Here is a 21,592-nt window from a genome sequence, read left to right as displayed (position 1 = left end):
CCTGGACCCAGCACTGGCTGCTCCTACCTACACAAGCCCAAGGGTCTGCTGTGTGGCAGTGCCTGGGAACAGCTCACCAAGCAGGGGTCATTCTCCATGAGAATGCTCTCCGTGGAGAGTCTGCTGTTCTCCACACCTCAGCACTGGCCCACTACATTATACACTCTCATCCATGCAAGGTGAAGGAGCCCACCTTACTGCCATTTAGAGAAGCTTTTCCTGCAGGCTGTGGAAATGTGAGGCTCAGCAGTCTTACTTAGGCCGCCCCGCTTCTGGACTCTGGGACTGATGACTGCAGTTGGCTGAACAAAGCCTAGCTTTGGACTGGTTGATGAGAATTTCTGGCTTAGGATCTGGGCATTATGGGTTTACCCTCCCTTCCCTATCCAGATGGTCCTACTGATCCATCCTTCTTTGGAACAGCTCATGTTTTTACCTTTCAGTTGAAGGCCATCTCTCAACCCTTGGCCCAGCACAGGGCATTTGTATTAGAACCCATAGATCTGAAGGATACAGGGCAAACCCAGTTTCTAAGGATGAAGCAAGGCAACTAAACAATCTAGTCTTTTATTTGCCCAAGGCCAGCTGTTGCAGGCATGAAGTCTCCAGAGTTCCAGAAGGGTTGGAGGAAAAGGGGGACACAGCCTTCTGTCTACTGGGTGCTGCACACCCAAATCCTACTTGTTTCAGGAAGTCTGGAGCTGTATGCTGAGGCCCCACCCCTCTGCCTAAGGTCAGGCTGCTTCCTTCCATTCTCTACCCCCAACAGAATGAGTTGTAGGCAGCCTGGAGAGTGTCTCAGGAGCCCATCTGGTGGCCTATGTGGGGGGGGAGGCCAGCCAGGGTCAAGGGCTGGGGATGGGGGGGGAACAGGAGGAGGGGAATGGCTAGGAGAGCAGCTGCTGGGTAGAGGAGGGAGGGGAGCACTGAATAGGGGACCCCAGCTGGGGTTCCATAATGACATCAGTGGGGGACAAGCAGAGCTCTCTGTGTCCAGATGGGGAAACTGAGGCGGAGGCCCCTCTAATCTTTGGCAAGGGAGGAGCTTCTCTTCAGTCACTCCAGTCCATCCATCTTCCCCACGAAGATGTCTCAGGAACTGGAGTGCCTTCCAGGCAAACACTCAGTGCTTAGATACACCAGGACACAGGAGTGGCAAGCAGCTGGGTCACCTGGGCACAGAGCCCCCTCCACTCCTGACACAGCACAGTACCCTCCCCCACCTCGGCTGCTGGGAGGAGTGCTGGGCTCAGGCGTCTGCTCTCCCTCCCTGCTCACGTGCCTTGCCCAGAAAGGCTCATTTTTAGCACCTGGCCTCTTTTCCCTGCCTAGAGGAAGCTCAGGGGTACAGCAGGGAAGGAGGCAGCCAAGGGGGACTGAGGACCTGGAAGCAGATCCATCCAGGGGTGCTGTGGTTGTCCTGTGTTCCCCTTGCAAAGGTGCCTGGGCTCATCGAAGAGGCCTCAGCCGCCGTGCAGTGTGGAGATGAAGAGGATGCTGTCCTGGTCCTGCAGCTGGTAGTCCAGCTCCCCCTGGGTCAGGAAAAAGGGGCAGGGGCCATCGGAGCATGTTCTAGGTCAGTCCAGGTATTGGGACCCAGAGGAGAAAGGTGGGTACTCTAGGAAAAAAGGAAACCCTCACCAGAAAAATGGAGAGCCTGCACATCCACTTTCAAACCTCCAGGAGGGTGAGCTCCCAGCCCCCGTCTGAGACAGAATATAGGGACAGGCTCTTTGCAGGTGGGAGGAGGCATAAATGAGACAGAGATTACCCAGCCCTGACAGAAGCCCAGGGTTTCTCACTGGAGCAGGAAAGGCAAAGGCTGGGGCGGTGTGTCACTGGAGGTACTGACCAGCAGTTCCCAGTCGGCATCATTAATCAGCACCAGGATCCCTGGCCGCCTGTGGGAAAGAGGGGAGTGAGGAGCAAAAGTAGAAGGTAGGAGGCTCAGTCTGCTGGGCGCAGGAATGTGGGGAACCTTTCCTCCCGATTTCCCAACAAGTGGAAGCCAGTCTACACGGTCAGGAAACCAGGTCAGACAACCATGGTCTGGAAGGCATCTTAGAGAAAATGAGCAAAGATCAGCATCGCCTACTGCCCAGACCTCAGGGAAGGAAGACGGTGCACCTTTCTGAGCACCAGCTTCCGCCATGTGAAGACAGAGCCAGGTATAAGGTCTGCTGAGGGTACAACAAAATGGTGCCCAGGGCTTGCTTGCCACTGTCTTAAGTAACCTGCAAGGGGAAGTCTATTTTTATTTAGTGTCTAACCCGAGTCTCCTAGGCTCTGGAAAGAAAGGGCTTTGGTTTCTATGGCTCCTGGATGCCTCTCCTGGATAGGACCAAGTACCTAATGCTTGAGTCAGTACTGGTTCCTACTGGCAATGGTCCAGGAAGCACTAATGCCCTTGCTTCCAGGACTGCTATGCCAGAAACTAGTGCCTGGAGGTCAGTCCTGGGCCATAGGATCCCATGCTTGAAGGTAGATGACAGTCTCACAGTCTTGTGGCCCTCCTTTAACAGAAGACCATCCTTGTTTAGAAGTGAGAAGTATTTGCCATGAGGAAGCTGACCTTCGCTAGCAGGTTGGGATGGGTAGAGAAGTTCTCTGCGTCTGAGTGGTGTGTGCAGTGACCAGGACCCTGCCTCTGGGATGCCTCACACTGAACCTACCGACCACATTTCAGTGACAGAGAATGAAACTGCAGTGTTGAGTGGTGTTTAATTTTCAGTTCCGTATAAGCGTGTACAGGTGAATGCAGGCACAGCAGAGCCTGAGGAGTCAGAGCTAGAGATGGAGTGACAGGATGCTTAGACGGCTGGGAGCCACCTGGGTGTGCTGGCAATCACAGTCAGGTCCTCTGGAGAACTGGCATGCACTCTTAACCTCTGAGCCATCCATCTCTCCAGACTGTGTTTGATTTTCAAGACAGGGTCTTGCTATGTCCCCAGATTGTATTTAAACTTGTGGCAATCCCTCCTGATCTTTGTTTTGTTTTGTTTTGTTTTATTGAGACAGGTTTTTTTGTGTTTGTTATTTTTCAAGACAAGGTTTCTCTGTGTGGCCCTGGCTGTCTTGCAACTCACTCTGTAGACTAGACTGGCCTCAAACTCACAGAGATCTACCTGCCTCTAACTACCAAGAGCTGGGATTAAAGGTGTGCGCCATCACACTGTTAAAATGGAGCACTTCGTTTCTCAGTCACTCTGGCCAACTCTGAGGGTTCAAGAAGCCACAAGTGGAAAGCATCTACCACCAGACAGCACTACTGAAGAGTGCTTCTGTCATTAAGAAAAGGCCTATGGGATAGCTGTCCTACACCAGGCTGAGAGAGCTCATGGGGCAGTATGGCTTTTTTAGTATTTTTCTATACAAAGGATAAGTGAGGCCCAGAGAAGCAAAGCAACTCACCTAAATTTCTGCGTACATCAAGTCTGTGGTAATGAGAAGCATAATGCACATCTGTGGGATTTCTTTTTTTGTTTTGTTTTGTTTTGTTTTTTGGATTTTTGGAGACAGGGTTTCTCTGTGTAGCCCTGGCTGTCCTGGAACTCACTCTGTAGAGCAGGCTGGCCTCGAACTCAGAAATCTGCCTGCCTCTGCCTCCCAGAGTGCTGGGATTACAGGCGTGCGCCACCTATTTGTGGGAAATCTTAGCAAGCTTCTTTCATATGGGTTTTTTTGTTTTGGTTTGGTTTTTTGTTTTTCAGGACTACATATATACTTCTTTATGTAGTCCTGACTATCCTGAAACTTGCTCTGTAAACCATGCTCACCTCAAACTAAGAGACTTGCCTGCCTCTGCCTCCCAAATGCTGGGATTAAAGGTGTGTGTTACATGTGGGAGTTTAAGAGCCTCAAACAGCCTAGTGTGGAAGTAAGACAAATAGAAACAGACCCGGGCACAGCTCTGTCTTCAGAGTTCTAGAAAATATGGGTCAGAGGACAATCAGAACCCCAGGATGTAGACTTAGCCAGCCTTCCCTCCCTCTGCCCTGCTCGGGGATGGGGGATGGGGACTCACACACTGTCTCCCTGGATGAACAGCTCTGGTCGCTCTTTTAACAAATTCTTCTTGATCCAGACAAGGAGGTTCCGGATATCCCCTAGAGAGGGAGGCACAGAACAATCTAATGTCAAACCCAATTCATTCCTAGGCCCCCAAACCATGCCCAACACAAAAGGAACTGAACACGGGGTTCCTAGGGCCCAGAAACCTGATTAGGAGAGGCTGGTGATCTGTCAGATCCCAGCACCCACACTGGGTGGCCCAAGACCACATATGCTTCCAATCTAGGGATCTGATACCCTCTTCTAAACTCAGCATGCACATACACTCACATGCATACACCCACATGTATAATTTAAAAGGATTAGAAAAAAGAACTCGGGGACAGAGCTGGGATGATGCTACCTCAACAAGGCTGTTTAGAGGGCATCAAAGACTGCCACCTTTATCTCTCTTGCCAGTCCAGCTGGGGAGGCCTCAGCTTTGCTCATGAGCAGGGTCTGCATATATTTCCCTTTGTAAGGGGAGAAAAACAATCGCTGGGCTGATAACATCAGTTAATTTCCTCTAGCAGAGGAAGAGAAGGCTCCTCATGAGCCAGACACTGACAAATCACTTTTGCAGAGCCCTGGGGGGTGGCCACCTAGACAAGGCAAAGGGTTCTGGGCTGCACAGGCCTCTCCTGATCTGCTGTCACCTAGAGCTGCCTCCTGTGGGATAGCCACCAGTCTGTGCAGCACATGGAGGCAGTGGTCTCCAGGGTTACCAGGGTGACCTGTCCTTTCCTAGGAGCAGGACCAGCCTATAACAAACTGGGATTGGCCTGCATCCATTAGCCCCCCCCCACCTCTTTAGTCAGGTTGTTGCTCTTGAAGGTCCTGCTCTCAGGGATGACTTGACAAAGAAGATCCCAGAGAAACAAGCGGCATTTAGGAAGCTGTAGGGGACTGTCCTGAGTAGTTAGTGTCTTAAAAGAGGTCTGCTGCCGTTGACGGTGCCTGAGACAAAGCTCTGAGGCTGAGTGTGGCCTAAGAAGCCTTGCCTAGAGCCCAAAGTCCTGTAATAAAGGACTGCTAGTTCACTGGAAGTTTCTCTGCTCCCAGTGCGAGCTTCACGCTGCAATGCATATGCAGGTCTAGTTTTGGGTAGGGCTAGGAGGTGGGAAGGTGCAGTTTTTGCTGGACACAAACATCCCACAGGGCAACAGACAGTGTTCATGAACTAAAACTGTCATCTCACATTTCAGAATTTCCTTTAAACAAAGCAAATGTGTGGTCTCCTAGGCAGGGAAGGGTGCTGCCTCCCTCAAGCTCCATTTGGACTCCTGGGCTCCCTCCCAAGGCCCAGGCTGCAGAGGCTTCCCTTTGGCCCTGAATCCCCTTGGCCTCCATCTTGGCACTGTCTGGTGAGCCGCCAGCCCATACATCTTACAGCTGTTCGATAGAACCACTGGAGTCTGACACATCCATCAGCCAGCCTCAGCCAGCCTCAGCAGCCAGAGCCGTGCTTGTGTGTTTGACACAGGAAGAAGAACCGGGAAGAGGTTTATCCAATGACCACTATATTTGATAGTCCAGAGATTCTTTTAGGGACAACCCCAAAGAGAGGGTGTTTCTGATCCACTCTAATAGTTCAGGAACAGGGGAAGGCTAGTGGTCATGTTGGGGTCATCCATTTGATGACACTGTCATGGACTCCCAGAGGGGTGGGCTGGGGGATGAGTCTGCTGCCCAGGGCTAGCTCATTTATCATGATGTTCCTATTTGCTGAGGTCACTCCCTCCCTCTTTTGCCTGCCCCCCTCCAAGCCCGCCCACATTTTTGATAGCCTGTTACCATGGTGAGGCTGCTGTATCACAGCCGCCTGTATTGTCCCTGTGCCTGGATTTGGGGGTTGGGAGAGGTGGAACTCATGGCTCCCTTCTCAGGCTGCAAGGGCCACTCAGACTGGCCTAAAGCACACCCCTGGGGACATCTTGCTTGGCTTGCTGAGGCCCAGACAATATGCAAATAGGCTCCAAGCCAGATGGTTGGCTTCCAAAGGCGCCCAAGGGAGGAGGAAGGGCTAAGCAGTCAGGGACCGGTGGCTCGGGTGGCTCTGGAATAGACAGGGGTAGAGAACCTCACGTTCACCTTCCGCCTGCCTTCTTTCTTTCTCACTCCTCCTAAGCATGGTCTCCCTCCGGGGCTGCCATTTACAAGGCAAACATTTATTGAGCAACTATCCAATGCCAGGCTCTAGGGTGATGAGGCCAGCAAGATGGATACAGAGCTTTCCTCCTGAGAGAGGGCAGCAGACCTTACTTAATTAGCAGTGCCGTGTGCTACCTCCTCTGGGACCAGGAAGGGCCCTTCCAAGAGCGCTAACAGCGGAGCTTGGGCCTGAAGGATGAATGGGCTTGGGTGGGGAGAGCTTTCTGGACAGAAGGAAGGACATATGGAAGGAGCTGAGGCACTGAGCGACTGGCAGGTTCAAGGCAGCAGGGTGGGGAAGGTAGGAGGAGCAGCATTCCAGGCCCTGGGAAGAAGGCCTGCTCTGTGCTCTGGACGGGGTTACCCATCGTCCTCCTGAGCCCTACAAGTTTTGGTGAGCTGTGCAGCCCCTGGCCCCATGTCTCCATGCCTCTCTGTCCTGCCTCAGAACATGGTGCTCCCACTGCTCTTCCCAGAGTGAAGTCTGTGGGCTTGGGGATGCTGTTGTCAGAGTTCTAACCCACAGTGCCAGTGGAACACCAGTGGGGGTGTGTGTGTGCAGAACACAAAAGTTGAAATTGGGCAGTTTTAACTGTTTGCTTTAGACAAGTCTCATGTAGCCAGGCTGGCCTTGAAATTACAATGTAGTCAAGAGCTCCCAATCCTGGGGCCTCCTCCTCCTAAGTCCTGGAACTACAGGCATGCATCTCCATGCCCGCCACTTTTAGTCTGGAGTCGGACCCTGTTCATTCCTAGTTATACAACCTCAGGAAAGGAATTCAAGAAACTCACTTTTCCTCTAGAAAAAGAAAAAGAGCCGGGCAGTGGTGGCGCACACCTGTAATCCCAGCACTCTGGGAGGCAGATTTCTGAGGTCGAGGCCAGCCTGGTCTACAGAGTGAGTTCCAGGACAGCCAGGGCTACACAGAGAAACCCTGTCTCGAAGAAAAAAAAAAAAGAAAGAAAAAGAAAAAAGACGTAAGACTGCACTGTTACTTGGCTAAAGAATGGCTTGGAGGTTATGGGCGCTCGCTGCACCCATAGGGCTACTGTTAGGTCCCCAGCACGTGTGTTGGGCAGCTTACAACCACCTTCAGTACACTCCACTACAACGTGGGGATCTAAGACTCACTTCTAGTCTTCTCAGGCAGACATACACCTTCTCCTCTCTCATGAATATACATAAACATACAAAAATAAAATGTGTAAAAAAAATTGTGGCTCTGGAAAGATGGCTCCATGGCTGAGAGCACTGGAAAGATGGCTCCATGGCTGAGAGGACTGGCTGCTCTTGCGGAGACCCAGTCTCACTCGCAGCACTTTCAAGGCAGCTCACAACCACTTGCAACGCCATTCCCTGGAGATCTGATGCCCTGTTCTGTTCTCTGTGGGTACCAGGCATGCATATGATACACAAATAAATAAGTAGATAAAACACCCACACACATAAAACTAAAAAAAAATTTTTGAGAAAAGAAATGTGTTGTTATAAGGATCAAATAAGATAACCTATACCATGACTATTGGAGCTGCGCCTAGACTATCAACCATTCTTGAATCCAGGGAAAGAAACTGAGGGCACTGGACTCTCTAGTATGTTGGTTCTCTCTGTGCTCTGCCCATTGCCTGCCCCCAGCCTTAGAGAGAGAAGTACTACTGCTCAGATAGTCCTGGGCTTCCCATAGGATATGCCTTGTACTCACTGGAAGCAAGATGTCAGCAACAGAAACGAGGGGGCAGCCATGCAGTGGTGCGCAGTCCTTTCATCTCAGCACCCAGGAGGCAGAGGCAGGCGGATCTCTGTGTCCTTAAGGCCAGGCTGGTTTATAGAGTGAGTTCCAGGACAGCCAGGGCTACACAGAGAAACCCTGTCTCAAAAACAAAAAACAAACAAACAAACAAAACAAAAAACAAAACAAAAGCACAAACCAACCAAAAACAGAAAGGAGAAGGCGTGGGGCCACACACTGGACTTATTTCCCAGGTTGCCCAGGCTGTCCAGGCTGTCCTGAGTTCTACTTCAGACAATCCTCCTGTCTCAGCCTCCTATGTAAAGTTGGGGCTCCAGGCACATGGCTCCACTCTCATCATCTTCCTCCCATTTTAGGGTCCAGAACAGTAAGACGCCATGGCTGGTCAAGCCTCTGGGGCAGGCTATGTGGGAAGACTCACATTCCAAGGCTATGCATGCTACAGCCTGCTGATGCACTGAGAAGGAAGAGGACACCCTAATGCAGGGTTCCCAGGGCAATCCATCTGGGGACAGTGGGGAGAGAAGTTGCTGCTTCATAATGTATCGGCTAAAGGCTTGCACAGAGGGCTAGACAGTCTCAGGCAAGAAATCACTTCAACACATTGGTTATCATTTATTCCAACAAATGTGAATAATAATCAACATTCAAAATCCTCATTGCTGTGAGGATTAAGGCAAAACACTAGCAGCAGGACATTGGCATCAACACACAGATGGGTGCGCTAAGCTGTGTACTCAAGAGACTCGGTTCCTCATCCTCTGCACTGCTAGAGCCCTGACCTAAAGATGCCCATGATGCAGAGACCATGCTATGTCCATCTTAGAGAACAAGTAGGAAACTCTCACTAGGCTAGACTTGGTGGTGAAAGCCAGGAATCCCAGAACTGGGAGGGTGAAGCAGGAGGATCAGGTTATCCCTGGATAACTGAGTACACACATCAAGTTTATGGGCCAGCCTAGGCCCCATGAGACCCTACCTCAAAAGACTTAGTAGGGGTCACAAAAGAGAAGGAACATACACAAAGTCCATTATTTACTTGTATGGAAATGGGTGTCTATTATATACTTGTATGGGTCTTGGGTGGCCTTGTGTGATAAAATAACAAGGAACCCCCTGCCAGAACCCCTTGCTCCGTCACCCTTCCTTGCTTAGGAGATATTGATAGCCCACACTGGCAGGGCTCCTTAAAGCAGTGGTGCTCAATCTGTGGGTCATGACCCCCTTGAGGCAACATAGCAGATATCCTGCATAGCAGATATCTATTTTACAATTCATAACAGTAGCAAACTTACAGTTATGAAGTATGGCTGGGGTCACCACATGAGGAACTGTATTAAAGTGTCCCAACATTAGGAAGAAACCACTACTTAGAGTGTCAATACCAGTCCCTCAGAGCTGAAGAGTTTCAATCCTGACAGGGAATCCTGGCTGCAACAGAACCATATCCAGCCTCTGTGAACACACGGGGACAGGGCTTGCTCATTTAAACTGCTCTCCCAAGTAGAAGTCTGTCCTCTGCCACTCCTGTCCACTGGACCTGCTGGAGCACAGGACCCATGCCAACAAAAGTGTTTCCTCACCTCCACCTGGCCCTAAATTTCACTCTTAGGTTAAGTGTCCCTTCCCTACCAAGGATAAGGCTTGGCTCCAAGGCAGGGCTCTTCTAGGATTCCCACCCCAGGCCTGAGCTAAAGGAGAAGAAAGAGCTTGCACGGGAGGAATGAAAGAGAAGAGGGGTGGAGGGAACCTCAGAGGCTCCATTTACAAGTGAATGGGGGTAAGAATAGAGCAGTTTGTGGGCTAAACTGGCCTCAGAAGGAGGTTTACAGATGTGTGAGGGGACGCTCCTCATTGTTTAATTAAGCAGAAAGTGGATCTTTTCAAAAGCAATTTTGCACAGGGACTGGGAAGGAGGGGAGAGGAGGGAGGTAGGAAAGGATCAGCAAACAGGCCTGGAGAGCAGAGAAAGGAACAGCTGGCCCCAGCCAGGCTGTGAAATGCATGCTAAGCAGTTTAAAACGCCCAGGAACTGCTGCTCAGCTCCTGCCCTCCCTGGCTAGCTACCCGTTAACACGACTGGAGCACAAGTGGAGTACATCTGTGATGGTGCGGCAGAGGAAAAGGGTCAGCCTGGGCTACAGAGAGCACTCCCCTGTGTCAATCAGTCAATCAATCAACTAGTCAATCAGTAGAAATGGCGGGTACCTCTTGGGTCAGCAATGAGCAGGAACCAGAGCAAAGAAGGCATCACAGCCACCCCCAGCGCCATTCAGAGGGACAGAGGGACGTGGTCACTACTCAGGCATCACTTGCTGAGTGAGTGACATGGGGAGACAACTGTAAAAATGTGGGTATTTTTGTGTCAAGCAAATGTAGTGGGAAATAACTCATGGTATTTTATTTTGGATATAGTCTCTTATATATCCCAAGGCTGGCTTCAAGATCACTCTAACTTCCAACCTCTGGCCACCCTGCTGCCCCCACCACCACACCCAGTTGTAGCCCTGATATACTCAGTGATATACTCAGTACTCGGATGAACAAAGGGCTTTGTGCTTGTGCATGCTAGGCAAACCTCAACTAAGTTACATCTGCAGCCCAAACTGGTATTGTAATAAACTCCTTTTTAGCTAGACACAGCATGCCTTTAACCCCAGCACTTGGTGGCAGAGGCAGCTAAATCTCAGAGTTTAGTGACTTCCAAGACAGCCAGGACTACACAGAGAAACCCACCACTAACAAAACCTCCTTCTTGTTTTGTTTTGGAGACAGGATCTCAGTATGTAGCCCTGGCTGTCCTGGAACTCACTATGGAGACCTAGCTGGCCTCGAGATTAAATCCAGCTGCCTCTGTTTCCTGAGGGCTGGGATTAAAGGTGAGAACCATCATAAACTTCTAACCAGGTTTTGGGATAGAATCTTTGAGAGGCTTCATCTGAGAATTCCTTGTTTCCTCTCAAGGCCAGCCACCAAGGCTATGTGACTGTCAAACTACAGTCACCTTTATTATCTGTGGCCCATCCCTGACAGGGACACAGACCCTGCTACCCAGACATTTAACTCTGGCAACTTTCTGTCCCAGCCCAGCAGTCACCTGCTCTTCAGGCACGCCCGCAGAAATCAACTCATTACTACCAACAACCATCAATTTGAAAACAAGGGCTGAAAAACATGAAGACAGGGACAGGCCCTTCTTGTTCATGCTCCTGGGTGCGGTTTGTCGCCAGCATGCAGATAGTCAGGAAAGTCACCAAGAATTCTAAATAAGCCAATGGAGACCTCCTCCCTTATTTAGGCACAGCTGTCCCCCACTCCCACCCCAGCTCCTCTGGGCAGGGTATTTTTGGTGGTGTTAGGGAATTGATGGGAGGGCTTCATGCACGGCAGACACACACTCTACCACCAAGCTACATTCCCAGATCCAAAGCTTATTTTTAATTTACTACTTTTTCTTTCTCAAGAAAGAAGCTCATGGGCCGGGCAGTGGTGGCGCACGCCTGTAATTCCAGCACTCTGGGAGGCAGAGGCAGGTGGATTTCTGAGTTCGAGGCCAGCCTGATCTACAGAGTGAGTTCCAGGACAGCCAGGGCTACACAGAGAAACCCTGTCTCGACAAAACCAAATCCAAAAACCAAAAAAAAAAAAAAAGAAAGAAGCTCATACAATTTTCTTTCTTCTTCTTCTTTTTTTTCTTTTGGTTTTCCAAGACAAGGTTTCTCTGTGTAGCCCTGGCTGTTCTAAACTCACTGTGTGGACCAGGTGGTCTTGAACTCACAGAGATCCTCCCAAGTGCTGGAATTAAAGGCTTGCACCAGAGCAATTTCCTTTCTTTTTCCCTTTTTTATTATGTATATGTGTATATGTGCACATATGTGTGCCATGATGTACCTATGGAAGTCAAAGAAAAACTGGAGGGAGTCTCTCCTACCATACAGGTCCTGAGAGTGAAACTAAGTTACCAGGTTTGGTGGCAAGCACATTTTTTGTTTTGTTTTGTTTTTTGGTTTTTTTAAGACAGGGTTTCTTTGTAGAGCCCTGGCTGTCCTGGAACTCACTCTGTAGACCAGGCTGGCCTCGAACTCAGAAATCCGTCTGCCTCCTAAGTATTGGGATTACAGGCGTGAGCCACCACGCCAGGCTTGTTTTGTTTCTTGAGACAGGATCTCTTTCTGGCTGTCCTGAAGCCTGATGGGTCGACAAAACTATCCTCAAACTCAACCGAGCTCCTCCTGCCTCTGCTACTGACTGCTGAAATAAAAGGTGTATGTTACCATGCCCATTTTTTTTCTTTTTCTTTCTTTTCTTTCTCTCTCCCCCCCTCCCCAGACAGGGTTTCTCTGTATAGCCCTGGCTGTCCTGGAACTCACTCTGTAGACCAGGCTGGCCTCAAACTCAGAAATCTGCCTGTCTCTGCCTCCTAATTACTGGGATTAAAGGAGTGTGCCACCAATGCCCAGCAAAATGTGTAGTCCAGACTGGCCTTGAACTCCAGATTCTCCTGCCTCCTTCAGCAAATCCTACCGGCCTAGGCCACCAGAACCGGCCCAACTTTTTTTTTTTTTTTAAAAATTCATTTATTTTATATATACTAGTGGGGTTTTTTTGTTTGTTTTGCTTAGTTTTTTGTAGACAAGGCTTCAAGCTGGGCAGTGGCAGCACACACCTTTAATTTCAGCAGTCAGGAGGCAGAGGCAGGCAGATCTCTGTGAGTTCAAGACTAGTCTGGTCTTCAGAGCGAGTTCCAGGACAGCCTGGGCTATATAGAGAAACCTTGTCTCAACCCCTGCAAAAAGGACAAGGTCTCATTATGTACCCTGGCTAGCCTGGAACTCTGTAATGTAGATCAGATTAGCTTCAAACTAAGAGATTCATCTGCTTCCCTGCTCTTGCTTCCCCAGTGCTGAGATCTGAGGTATATATCACCACATTAGCTTGTAAGAGTGTTTAGCCTCATCTGTCAGTGCACCTCATGTATGCCCAGTATCCCAGAGATAAGAAGAGGGTCTTGAATACCAAGAGTTACAGATGTGTGGGTGCTGAGAACTACACTGAGCTGTGCAAGAGTAGTCAGTGCTCCTAACAGATGAGCCACGAGCCCAGCCCTTCTCCATGTGAAGACTAGTCTCCCACCCCTTCCTGCAGAGGGGCCGGCCCCAGCAAGAAAGGCAAAGCATTCTTACAGTCTCATTCTGCCTTGCTCCCAAACTATTTCCACTTAGACCACAGACCCACTCATGCCCAATGGTCCCAGAGAGAACCAGGAAATCCGATACTCACAGGGATCCTCCTGCCCAGGCAAGGTGACACGATGCTTTTTTACTCCATCAAATAGGAGCTCCGCACCACCACTACAAAGAAAGGCCAGAGAAAGCTAAGTTACTGCCAACAGGACTGAGATGAGTCTCGTTACTGGGGACAGGGCTGGGGGTAAAAGCTGAGGAGATGCAAAAAACCAAGGTTTAGGGGCAGCCAAATAACTAGTGCCTGCCTCTCAAGATGCCTTTTTTTACTGTGGTAAAGCAGATGGAAAAATTTTTCATTATTAGTGGAACCCCCAAGACTTCAGCCCCTTTACTCCTCCGCTTTCTTGAGAGACAGTTTAGTAGACAGGAGTAGAATAAAGGCTTTGGAACTGCCAGCCCACGAAGTAAACTAGGCTCTCCCTACCCCTGCCTGCCAGCCAGACCCTGGCCATGTAACCCACCTTTAAAAGCCTTGATCTTATTTCCTTTTTTTTTTTTTAAAGATTTATTTATTTATTAAATGTAAGTACACTGTAGCTATCTTCAGACACTCTAGAAGAGGGAGTCAAATCTTGTTACGGATGGTTGTGAGCCACCATGTGGTTGCTGGGATTTGAATTCTGGACCTTCAGAAGAGCACTCAGTGTTCTTAACCACTGAGCCATCTCTCCAGCCCCCTTGATCTTATTTAAAATGTTGCTGAGGCACCTCTGGGGTGCTCTGAAGGCCCTGTGCACCTCTGGCCAGATCAGGGTGGAAATAACCCTGCTGCTGCTCACTGTCATCGCACTACTGAGCACACAGGGAGGCGCAGAGAGCTAGGAACAACCATTCATATCACCTTGTTAGTTACAGGGTGTTCATCCTATCTCATTCTCTAGCCATGCAGAAAAGGGAGGAGGCAAGTCATCTTAAATCCATTTGACAGGGTGGAGAAACCTCCTAAAGCCCAGTTCTCTGGGCTAGGGAAGGGTGATAAGTAACCCCACAGTTTTTTTCTGAAAGCCCCCAAGGACAGAGTTCCTTTAGTTTCTGTGTCCTAGCACCTAGCCAAGGGCCAGGCAAGACAGCAGAGATGCTCAAAGCCAAGTTTGGAAGCCAGGACTTCAGTGTAGTCAGTAGGGCCTTCAGTGCCCCACACTACTACTTCTTGTGAGTTTCCCGATTCCCATGTCAAACTTCATGTGGGGTTGAACTGAGAAGGCCGTAACAGACTTGTGATGGATGTGATGTTTCCCACCCCACCGCCCTTTTCCAGTACCAGGGAACAGAGGTGTCCTGAGGCAGCCCACTAGGAGGCAAAAGCAAGGCAAACATTGTCATGGGGGAGACATGGGGCGACTGTCATCTAAACAAGGTCATGCTTTGTTGATGCAGAAATGTGGAGGGGGAGCAGAGGCCCATCTGTGGCTGTGTGCAGGGCCATTTCAGCTGCAAGCCCACACAGAACCTCCATTTATCCCCTTCCAAGAACTTCATTCTCTGCTGGGTAGGGGTTGGCACATGCAGCAGCTGGGCTGGGGGAGGGTGATAAGCAAGGGGTTCAGGACTTGAGGGTCAGAGAAGAGGGGTGGGAACTGGAGGGAGATAATCAAGAGCAGCCAAGCCTGGTAGTGCCAGGCCCCGAGGCCGAGCCTGTTTCTCTCTTACAAACAGACGAAGAGCATAGCAGTGAGGCTTTTGAGTGACCTGTCACTGTAGCTGGGAGCCCTGAGGGAGAGCCTAGTACTTCCCTCAGCACAACTGGAGCGAGAGACAGGCACACCTAACCTCAGGGCTGATTTAGGGAGGCAGTCATAGGGCTGTTGGGGCCCTAGAGACATAAAGCCAGAGTCTCTCCTGTTTTATAGGATTTGCCATTCAAACTTAATCAAGATGCTTTCTATCTTCTCTCAAGACTTCAGCTCCTGGTGTGTTTGCTAATACCAGAGACAGCTGTATATATCTTAGTTACTGTCTCTAGTTTCTTTACAAATGTATCTATCTATCTAAAAGCTGGTCATGGAGCCACATACCTACAATTCTACCTCTTGAGAAATAGAAGCAGGAGACGTAAGAATTCAAGGACATCTTCAGCTACATACTAAGTAGATGGTTACCTTGTGTTACATGAGACTTTGCTTCATTAACCAATCAACCAACTAACTTACCACCACCACCAAATCTACCCATCCATATTTATTCTCCATCCACCTCATGGGAACAAAAATAGCCTCTAAATAAAATAAGTGTGGGCATACAGCAGGAATTAAAAAAAAAATTGCCACATCAATGAATATCACTACTTCTCCTAATTCTCTGATCTCAATAATGTGTTCAGTCTACCTCCCCAAGGAAGGGACTCTCACATCTAGGCCATTGCAATCTTGAAATGATGAAACCCAAACCTCCTTGTACTATACTTTCAATTCTGTATCTCCTCAAAATATGCTCTGCTAGGTCTAGGAGTATAGCTCAGAAGAGTGTGCTGTGCCTTCAGGAAGCCTTGGATTCCATCACCAGCACTGCAGACTGGGCATGATAGTACACGCCTGTAATCCGAGCACTGGAGAGATGGAGACATAAGGGTTATCCTCTACTACCTATTGAATTTGAGATATTGGCCATCTTGGATACCATGTCTCAAAAAAGCAAAGAAGCCCGATGGCGGTGGTGGTGCACACCTTTAATCCCAGTGCTAGCGAGGCTGAGGCAGGGGGATCTCTGAGCGCCAAGACAGCCAGGAAAACCCTGTCTTGAAAAACAAAACAAAACCACCTGATACCAGCAGTGCAGGAAGCATGCCAAAAGATGACAGAATTAGTCCTAACGAGGAAAGGACGAGAAGCCTTCTAAAGGACCTAACAGAGCTGGTGGCACCAAAAGGATCCCATCTACCTAGTGCTTAGAGACAACAGTTTCTAGACTTCTAGGACCAGCGAGGAGAGAATGATGGCATCACAGAGCCTTTGAGGTCCTCTCAGCTTCATAGTAAAAGATGACACCTCTCTGTCAAATGACACAAATTAATCAAAGGTCAGAGGTAAAACCATGTAAGATGCCTGGCATGGTGACATACACCTGTAATCTCAGTACTCAGGAAGCAGGAGGACCAAGAGTTGAAAGCCAGCCTCAGCTAACATAGGAAGCTTGAGGCTAGCCTGAGCTATATCATGAGCTCCTGTCTCCAAACAACACCAAAATAGGAGGGCAGAGGGAAGGCTTCTAGGTTTGGTAAGCGTATTTATTTATGGAAAGCTCTTACTATGTACCTAGCCTAACCTCAAAATGACAAAGATTCAACTGCTCCTTCATTCCAAAGGTTGGGATAACAGACATGGGCCACCACACCCTGTGAGACTGCAATTCTGAAGGGTCACTTATCTGGGGAGGTGTGGAAGGAGATGCACAGGTGGGTGAAGAAGGCTGTCCTGTCTTGCCAAAGGTCAATACTGCTCTTAAAGGCAAAGAAGGTAGAGGCTGGGAAAGAAGTAATTGTACAGGTCTGTAAACTCTTGAGGGCAAGGGTCTTATATACTTTATGACTTCCTTACTGCTGCCAGCACAGTACCTGGCAGAAAGAACACATCTCTGCTGAGTAAACACCAGATCTGGCTGAGAATGAAAGGCGAGTTGGCTACCAATAGACATTAACAGTGAGAGCCTGTAGCTTCTTCCTTTTCAGTCCTGCTGAGGCTGATCAAGGCATCAGGAAGTCCCCTCCTCTTAGCCTCAGTCTGGGAGGTGGGAGGGTAGCGTGTGAGCTGGGCTAAGGTTCGGAAGAGGCAAAACAGTCAGGAAGCCAGACCAATCTAATTGGATCCAAGCATAGAGACAATATCATCGCTTAAACTGCACTTAACATTCACGCAACTACTCATTTCCAAGGAACAGAGTCTAATGCTGAACACTGTAGGGAATAGAGTGCTATTGATCTCTGCATCCTTGGTGCCTGGCACATGGGAGGCACTCAATAAATGACTGGTAAATGAATTGCACACTGAAGGGACAGCATGAAAGGAATGGGGGCAGCCAAGGGGAAGAAAGGCATTTGGAAGGAATTTTACATTTCTACCCTAGAGTTTTCCCTTCACTTCAACACACACACACACACACACATCTAGCTTTTCCATATGACTCTAGAAACCAACCACCCATCTCTAGAAGCCTCAGTTCTTTGTCCTCAGCTCCGAAGTCTGTCTTCTGTGTTGGAAGAACAAAATAATGACTTGAGACGATTTTCACGTTACCCTGTGTTCCTCCAAGTAATGATGTGTACCCGAATTCTGGACCTTTTCATCGTGAGTATAATATACTGCCAATGTTGGTCGCTCCCTCAGTGGCACCTTATTTATTCCCGTATCTCCTCTGGACTCTGCAGAAGGCACTTATCAAAGTACATTGCAAGACATTAAAGTCTAATTAAAACTCCAAGATTTGAGAAAGAGAAGGGTCCTATCTTGGCCACATCTTCCTCTGGGAAGAAACTAGGAAGAAAATTGCCGCCTGAAGACAGAACTGAAGATTATTCATCAGAGAGACTCGTGCTGCCCTTAGAGGCTCAGAAGCCAGACAAAGTGAGTCGGGCTGGGAATGGCACTGGTAAAACAAGCTGGAAGACGGCCTGCTCACTGTCTATGCCTCCGAGTCCTACACGACACGGACCAAGGCGAGGTACTCCTTGGAAACGCATTTCCCTACCCCTGTGTGCGTCTCTATCCTCGGACTACGGCCTCGTCGCCCGCGGAGACCGCGCCCGTCAGAGGCTAAGAGGTTATCCCGGCTCTCGGAGGGCGACAGTAGCCTTGGCAGGCCGAGAGCGGTCCGGAGTTCCAGGCCCTATAGCTTCGCTCCATCCCCACAGCGACCCAGATCTCACTCACCCGAACTCCACCTCCACACATAAGGGCGCCGCCATATTGAGGAAGCCAAACTAGCAGGACACGCCCTTTAACTTCCGGAGCGCCCGTTTATTTCCGGTCGCCACCAGGTAGCGTAAGCGGAAGAGGTAGTACGGGGGTCGGGGCGGCGAAATCCACTACTCTTCAGCTATTGGACAAAGGCGCAGTGGGCTGGGGAATTGATTGTGTAGGTTTTTTGCAGACCTGGCCAAAAACAAAAACAAAACACAAAGTAAACAAACAAACAAAAAAACCTAGAAGGAAGGAAGAGACTTCCTGAAGAAAGAAAGGCATCTAAGGGGAAGAAATTCATCAGCGTCCGATGACACGATTGTGAGCCACTTACTGTTGGTCTTTCATTGGTTACAAATCTGTTTTCAGCCGGGCGTGGTGGCGCACGCCTGTAATCCCAGCACTTGGGAGGCAGAGGCAGGTGGATTTCTGTGTTCGAGGCCAGCCTGGTCTACAGAGTGAGTTCCAGGACAGCCAGGGCTATACAGAGAAACCCTGTCTCAAAAAACCAAAACCAAAACAAAACAAAAACAAAAACAAAATCTGTTTTCAAGCCTAGCCCTCAGAAAAGCAGATTGGAGGATTATGTGAGTTCAAGGCCAGCCTGATTTAAGTCAGGAATTCCAGGGCACCCAGAGCTCAAAAACAAAACAAAAAACAACAACAAAGAACTCACAAACAAGAACCCTTGTCGACCCTGCCTTAAGCTGACACATCGCTCAAGGGAGTAGTAATTCGTGGTATCTCCAGATTCTTGTTTCTAACCCAGTTGTCACTCTCCGGATCTGCCATCTTACTATCCAAACATCTGTGTCAGAGGATGAATTGTATGTCTTCTGCTCTGCGGTTATTGAGTTAACAATGTGTCTGGCAGATTGTTTGGTCCTTTGGAGAATCAGTAATAAAGGGTGTAACTGAAGTTCTTGTCTCTAGGTCTCTCAGTGTAGCAGGAAGGCAACTGTAATCAAATGTACAAACCACGGTGTGAAATCCTAAACTGAAATAAATGTTCTAATATTATAGAATCAGAATTATAGGGATTTGTGAAAGCTTTAGGGCTGAGGAGATGGCTCATCTGGTAAAGTGCTTGCTGGGTAGAGAGAAGATCCCTAACACCCACTTGAAATGATAGGTGGGCAAGACAATACCAGAATTGGGAAGGTGAAGATGGCCTCAGGGCAAGCTAGCAAGCTACACTAGCCAATGAGCAAGAAAGACCCTGCCTCAATACATAAAATGGTGAACTACACAGATGACCCAGAGGTTAAGAGCACTAGCTACACCGGGCAGTGGTGGCGCACGCCTGTAATCCCAGCACTCTGGGAGGCAGAGGCAGGCGGATTTCTGATTTCTGAGTTTCTCTGGTCTACAGAGTGAGATCCAGGACAGCCAGGGCTACACAGAGAAACCCTGTCTCGAAAAAAACAAATCAAAAAAAAAAAAAAAGAGCACTAGCTACTATTCTAGAGAACACAGGGTTGGTTCCCAGCACCTACAAGGCAGTTCACAACAATAACTGCAGTTCCACTTACATATATTCAGTCAAAAACCAGTACACTGAAAAATAAATATTTTTTAATATGTGGTGGAGAATGATGATTGAGGAAGACACCCACATCCACACACATGAAGAAAAAGAAAAAGATTTTTTTTAAAAATGTCATTTGGAGATGTAGCCGAATGGTACAGCACAGTGCTTGCCCTGCCCAAGGGTCTGGGTTTGGTTGGCTACAGTACCAGGTGGTATGCATATGAGGCATCCCAAAGTAGACTTTCTGAGCTCTAAACTTTTATTAGAGTTAGCCAGAAAGTTATGGGGACAGCATAAGTTGCAAGCTAACTGGAATATCAAGGGAGCAAATTGGAGAGCAGGGAGTTTGGCCAATGGTGAGGCTAAAAATGTAGGCAGGAGGAGGACGGGCCACTGCAGAGCACACCTTTAATCCCAGCTCAGGAGGCAGAGGCAGGCAGATCTCTTGAGTTCCAGGCAGTCAGATCTACATGGAGAAACTCTGTTTTGAAAAAGCAAAACAAAACAAAAAAGTAGGCAGAGCCAAGCCATGTCTTGTAAAGTCTAGGAGAGACGGGAGGCTGTTAAAGACATGAGGCAAGGGATGGACTGTTCTAAATACATTATTTTGGGAGGGGGGCAGATATAGGAGTTGGCAAATTACCTGCCTAGAATACACAAAGCCCTGGGTTTGAACTTCAGCAGTGCAGAAATCAGTGGCTCTGCTGTTGTATACATGTAATCTGAACACTCAGAAGTAGAAATGCAGCCGTGTGGTGATGGCATTTGCCTTTAATCCCAGCATTTGGGAGGCAGAGGCAGGCAGATTTCTGAGTTCAAGGCCAGCTTGGTCTACAGAGTGAGTTCCAGGACAGCCAGGGCTACACAGAGAAATCTGATGTTGAGAAACCAAAAAAAATAAAAATAAAAAAATAAAAAAGCGTTAGAAGTAGAAGTGGAGGGTAACCCTAAATTAGGGATGAAATACTTACTGTCTAGAAAGGGGAAGGAAAGGTAGGAGGGCACTCAGGAAGCAGAGCAGACTTGTCTCTGTGTTGAAGGCCAGGGCTAGTACAGAAACCTTGATTTTGGGGGGGGACAGGGTTTCTCTGTGTAGCTCTGGCTATCCTGGAACTCACTCTGTAGACCAGGCCAGCCTCGAACTCAGAAATCCGCCTGCCTCTGGCTCCCAAGTGCTGGGATTAAAGGAGTGAGCCACCACTGTCTGTAAACCTTGTTTTAAAAATAATGTGTCTCCAGCTGGAAAGAGGACTGAGAGCGGTTAAGAACACTGACTGCTCTTCCAGAGGTCCTAAATTCAATTCCCAGCAACCACATGGTGGTTCACAACCATCTGTAATGGGATCTGATGCCCTCTTCTTTTTTTGTTTGAACAGCTACAGTGTATTCATCTAAATAAAATAAATCTCTTTTTTTGTTTGTTTGTTTGTTTGTTTTTTGGTTTTTTTTTTTTTTTGGATTTGTTTTTTTTTTGAGACAGGGTTTCTCTGTATAGCTGTTTCTCTGGCCGACCTGGAACTCACTCTGTAGACCAGGCTGGTCTCGAGCTCAGAAATCTGCCTGCCTCTGCCTCTCAGAGTGCTGGGATTACAGGCCTATGCCACCACCGCCCGGCTAAAATAAATCTTTAAAAACAAAACAAAACAAAAAACCGTGTCTCTCACACACCCCACTCCCACCCCCAAAAAGAAGTAATGAGTTTGAGGCCAGCTTGTGCTACAATGAGACCCTGTCTCAAACAAAACAGAACAACAAAAAGTTTACCAAAACACCTTTTGGGCTGTAGTTTTTGAGAGTAGCCCAAGCTCACCTTGAACATGCAGCAATGCTCCTGCTTCAGCCTCCTGAATGCTGAGAAGAAGGGGTGAGGCACTACTCTGGGCTTTTACTTAATTTTTGTAATCTTTCAAACGATGTAACTTGAACGCCTCCAATGCAACTCCAGGGATACAACTCTTGTTAAAAGATAAA

The 21,592-nt window shown here is 48.7% G+C and overlaps 1 protein-coding gene across 2 annotated transcripts; it reads right to left on the bottom strand.

Moving 5' to 3' along the window:
- Window positions 1-551: 551 nt before the first annotated feature.
- On the bottom strand, window positions 552-18,142 carry Urm1 (ubiquitin related modifier 1). Of its 2 annotated transcripts, none has more exons than XM_052182028.1 (5): window positions 18,061-18,141; window positions 13,233-13,303; window positions 4,025-4,106; window positions 1,853-1,901; window positions 552-1,532 (listed from the first exon to the last, which is right to left on the bottom strand). In XM_052182028.1, the coding sequence occupies exons 1-5, from the start codon at window positions 18,093-18,095 to the stop codon at window positions 1,464-1,466; spliced, it is 306 nt and encodes a 101-aa protein (XP_052037988.1). In that variant the 5' UTR covers window positions 18,096-18,141; the 3' UTR covers window positions 552-1,463. The 2 variants fall into 2 exon arrangements, with proteins under 2 accessions (XP_052037988.1, XP_052037987.1); XM_052182027.1 differs by having other exon boundaries at window positions 1,530-1,618; window positions 18,061-18,142.
- Window positions 18,143-21,592: the final 3,450 nt, after the last annotated feature.

Source organism: Apodemus sylvaticus, chromosome 5 (assembly GCF_947179515.1).
Source record: "Apodemus sylvaticus chromosome 5, mApoSyl1.1, whole genome shotgun sequence".
Lineage (NCBI taxonomy): Eukaryota > Metazoa > Chordata > Mammalia > Rodentia > Muridae > Apodemus > Apodemus sylvaticus.
The sequence above is the reverse complement of the archived record's forward strand: the minus strand, read 5'-3'. Positions and strand labels throughout refer to the sequence as shown.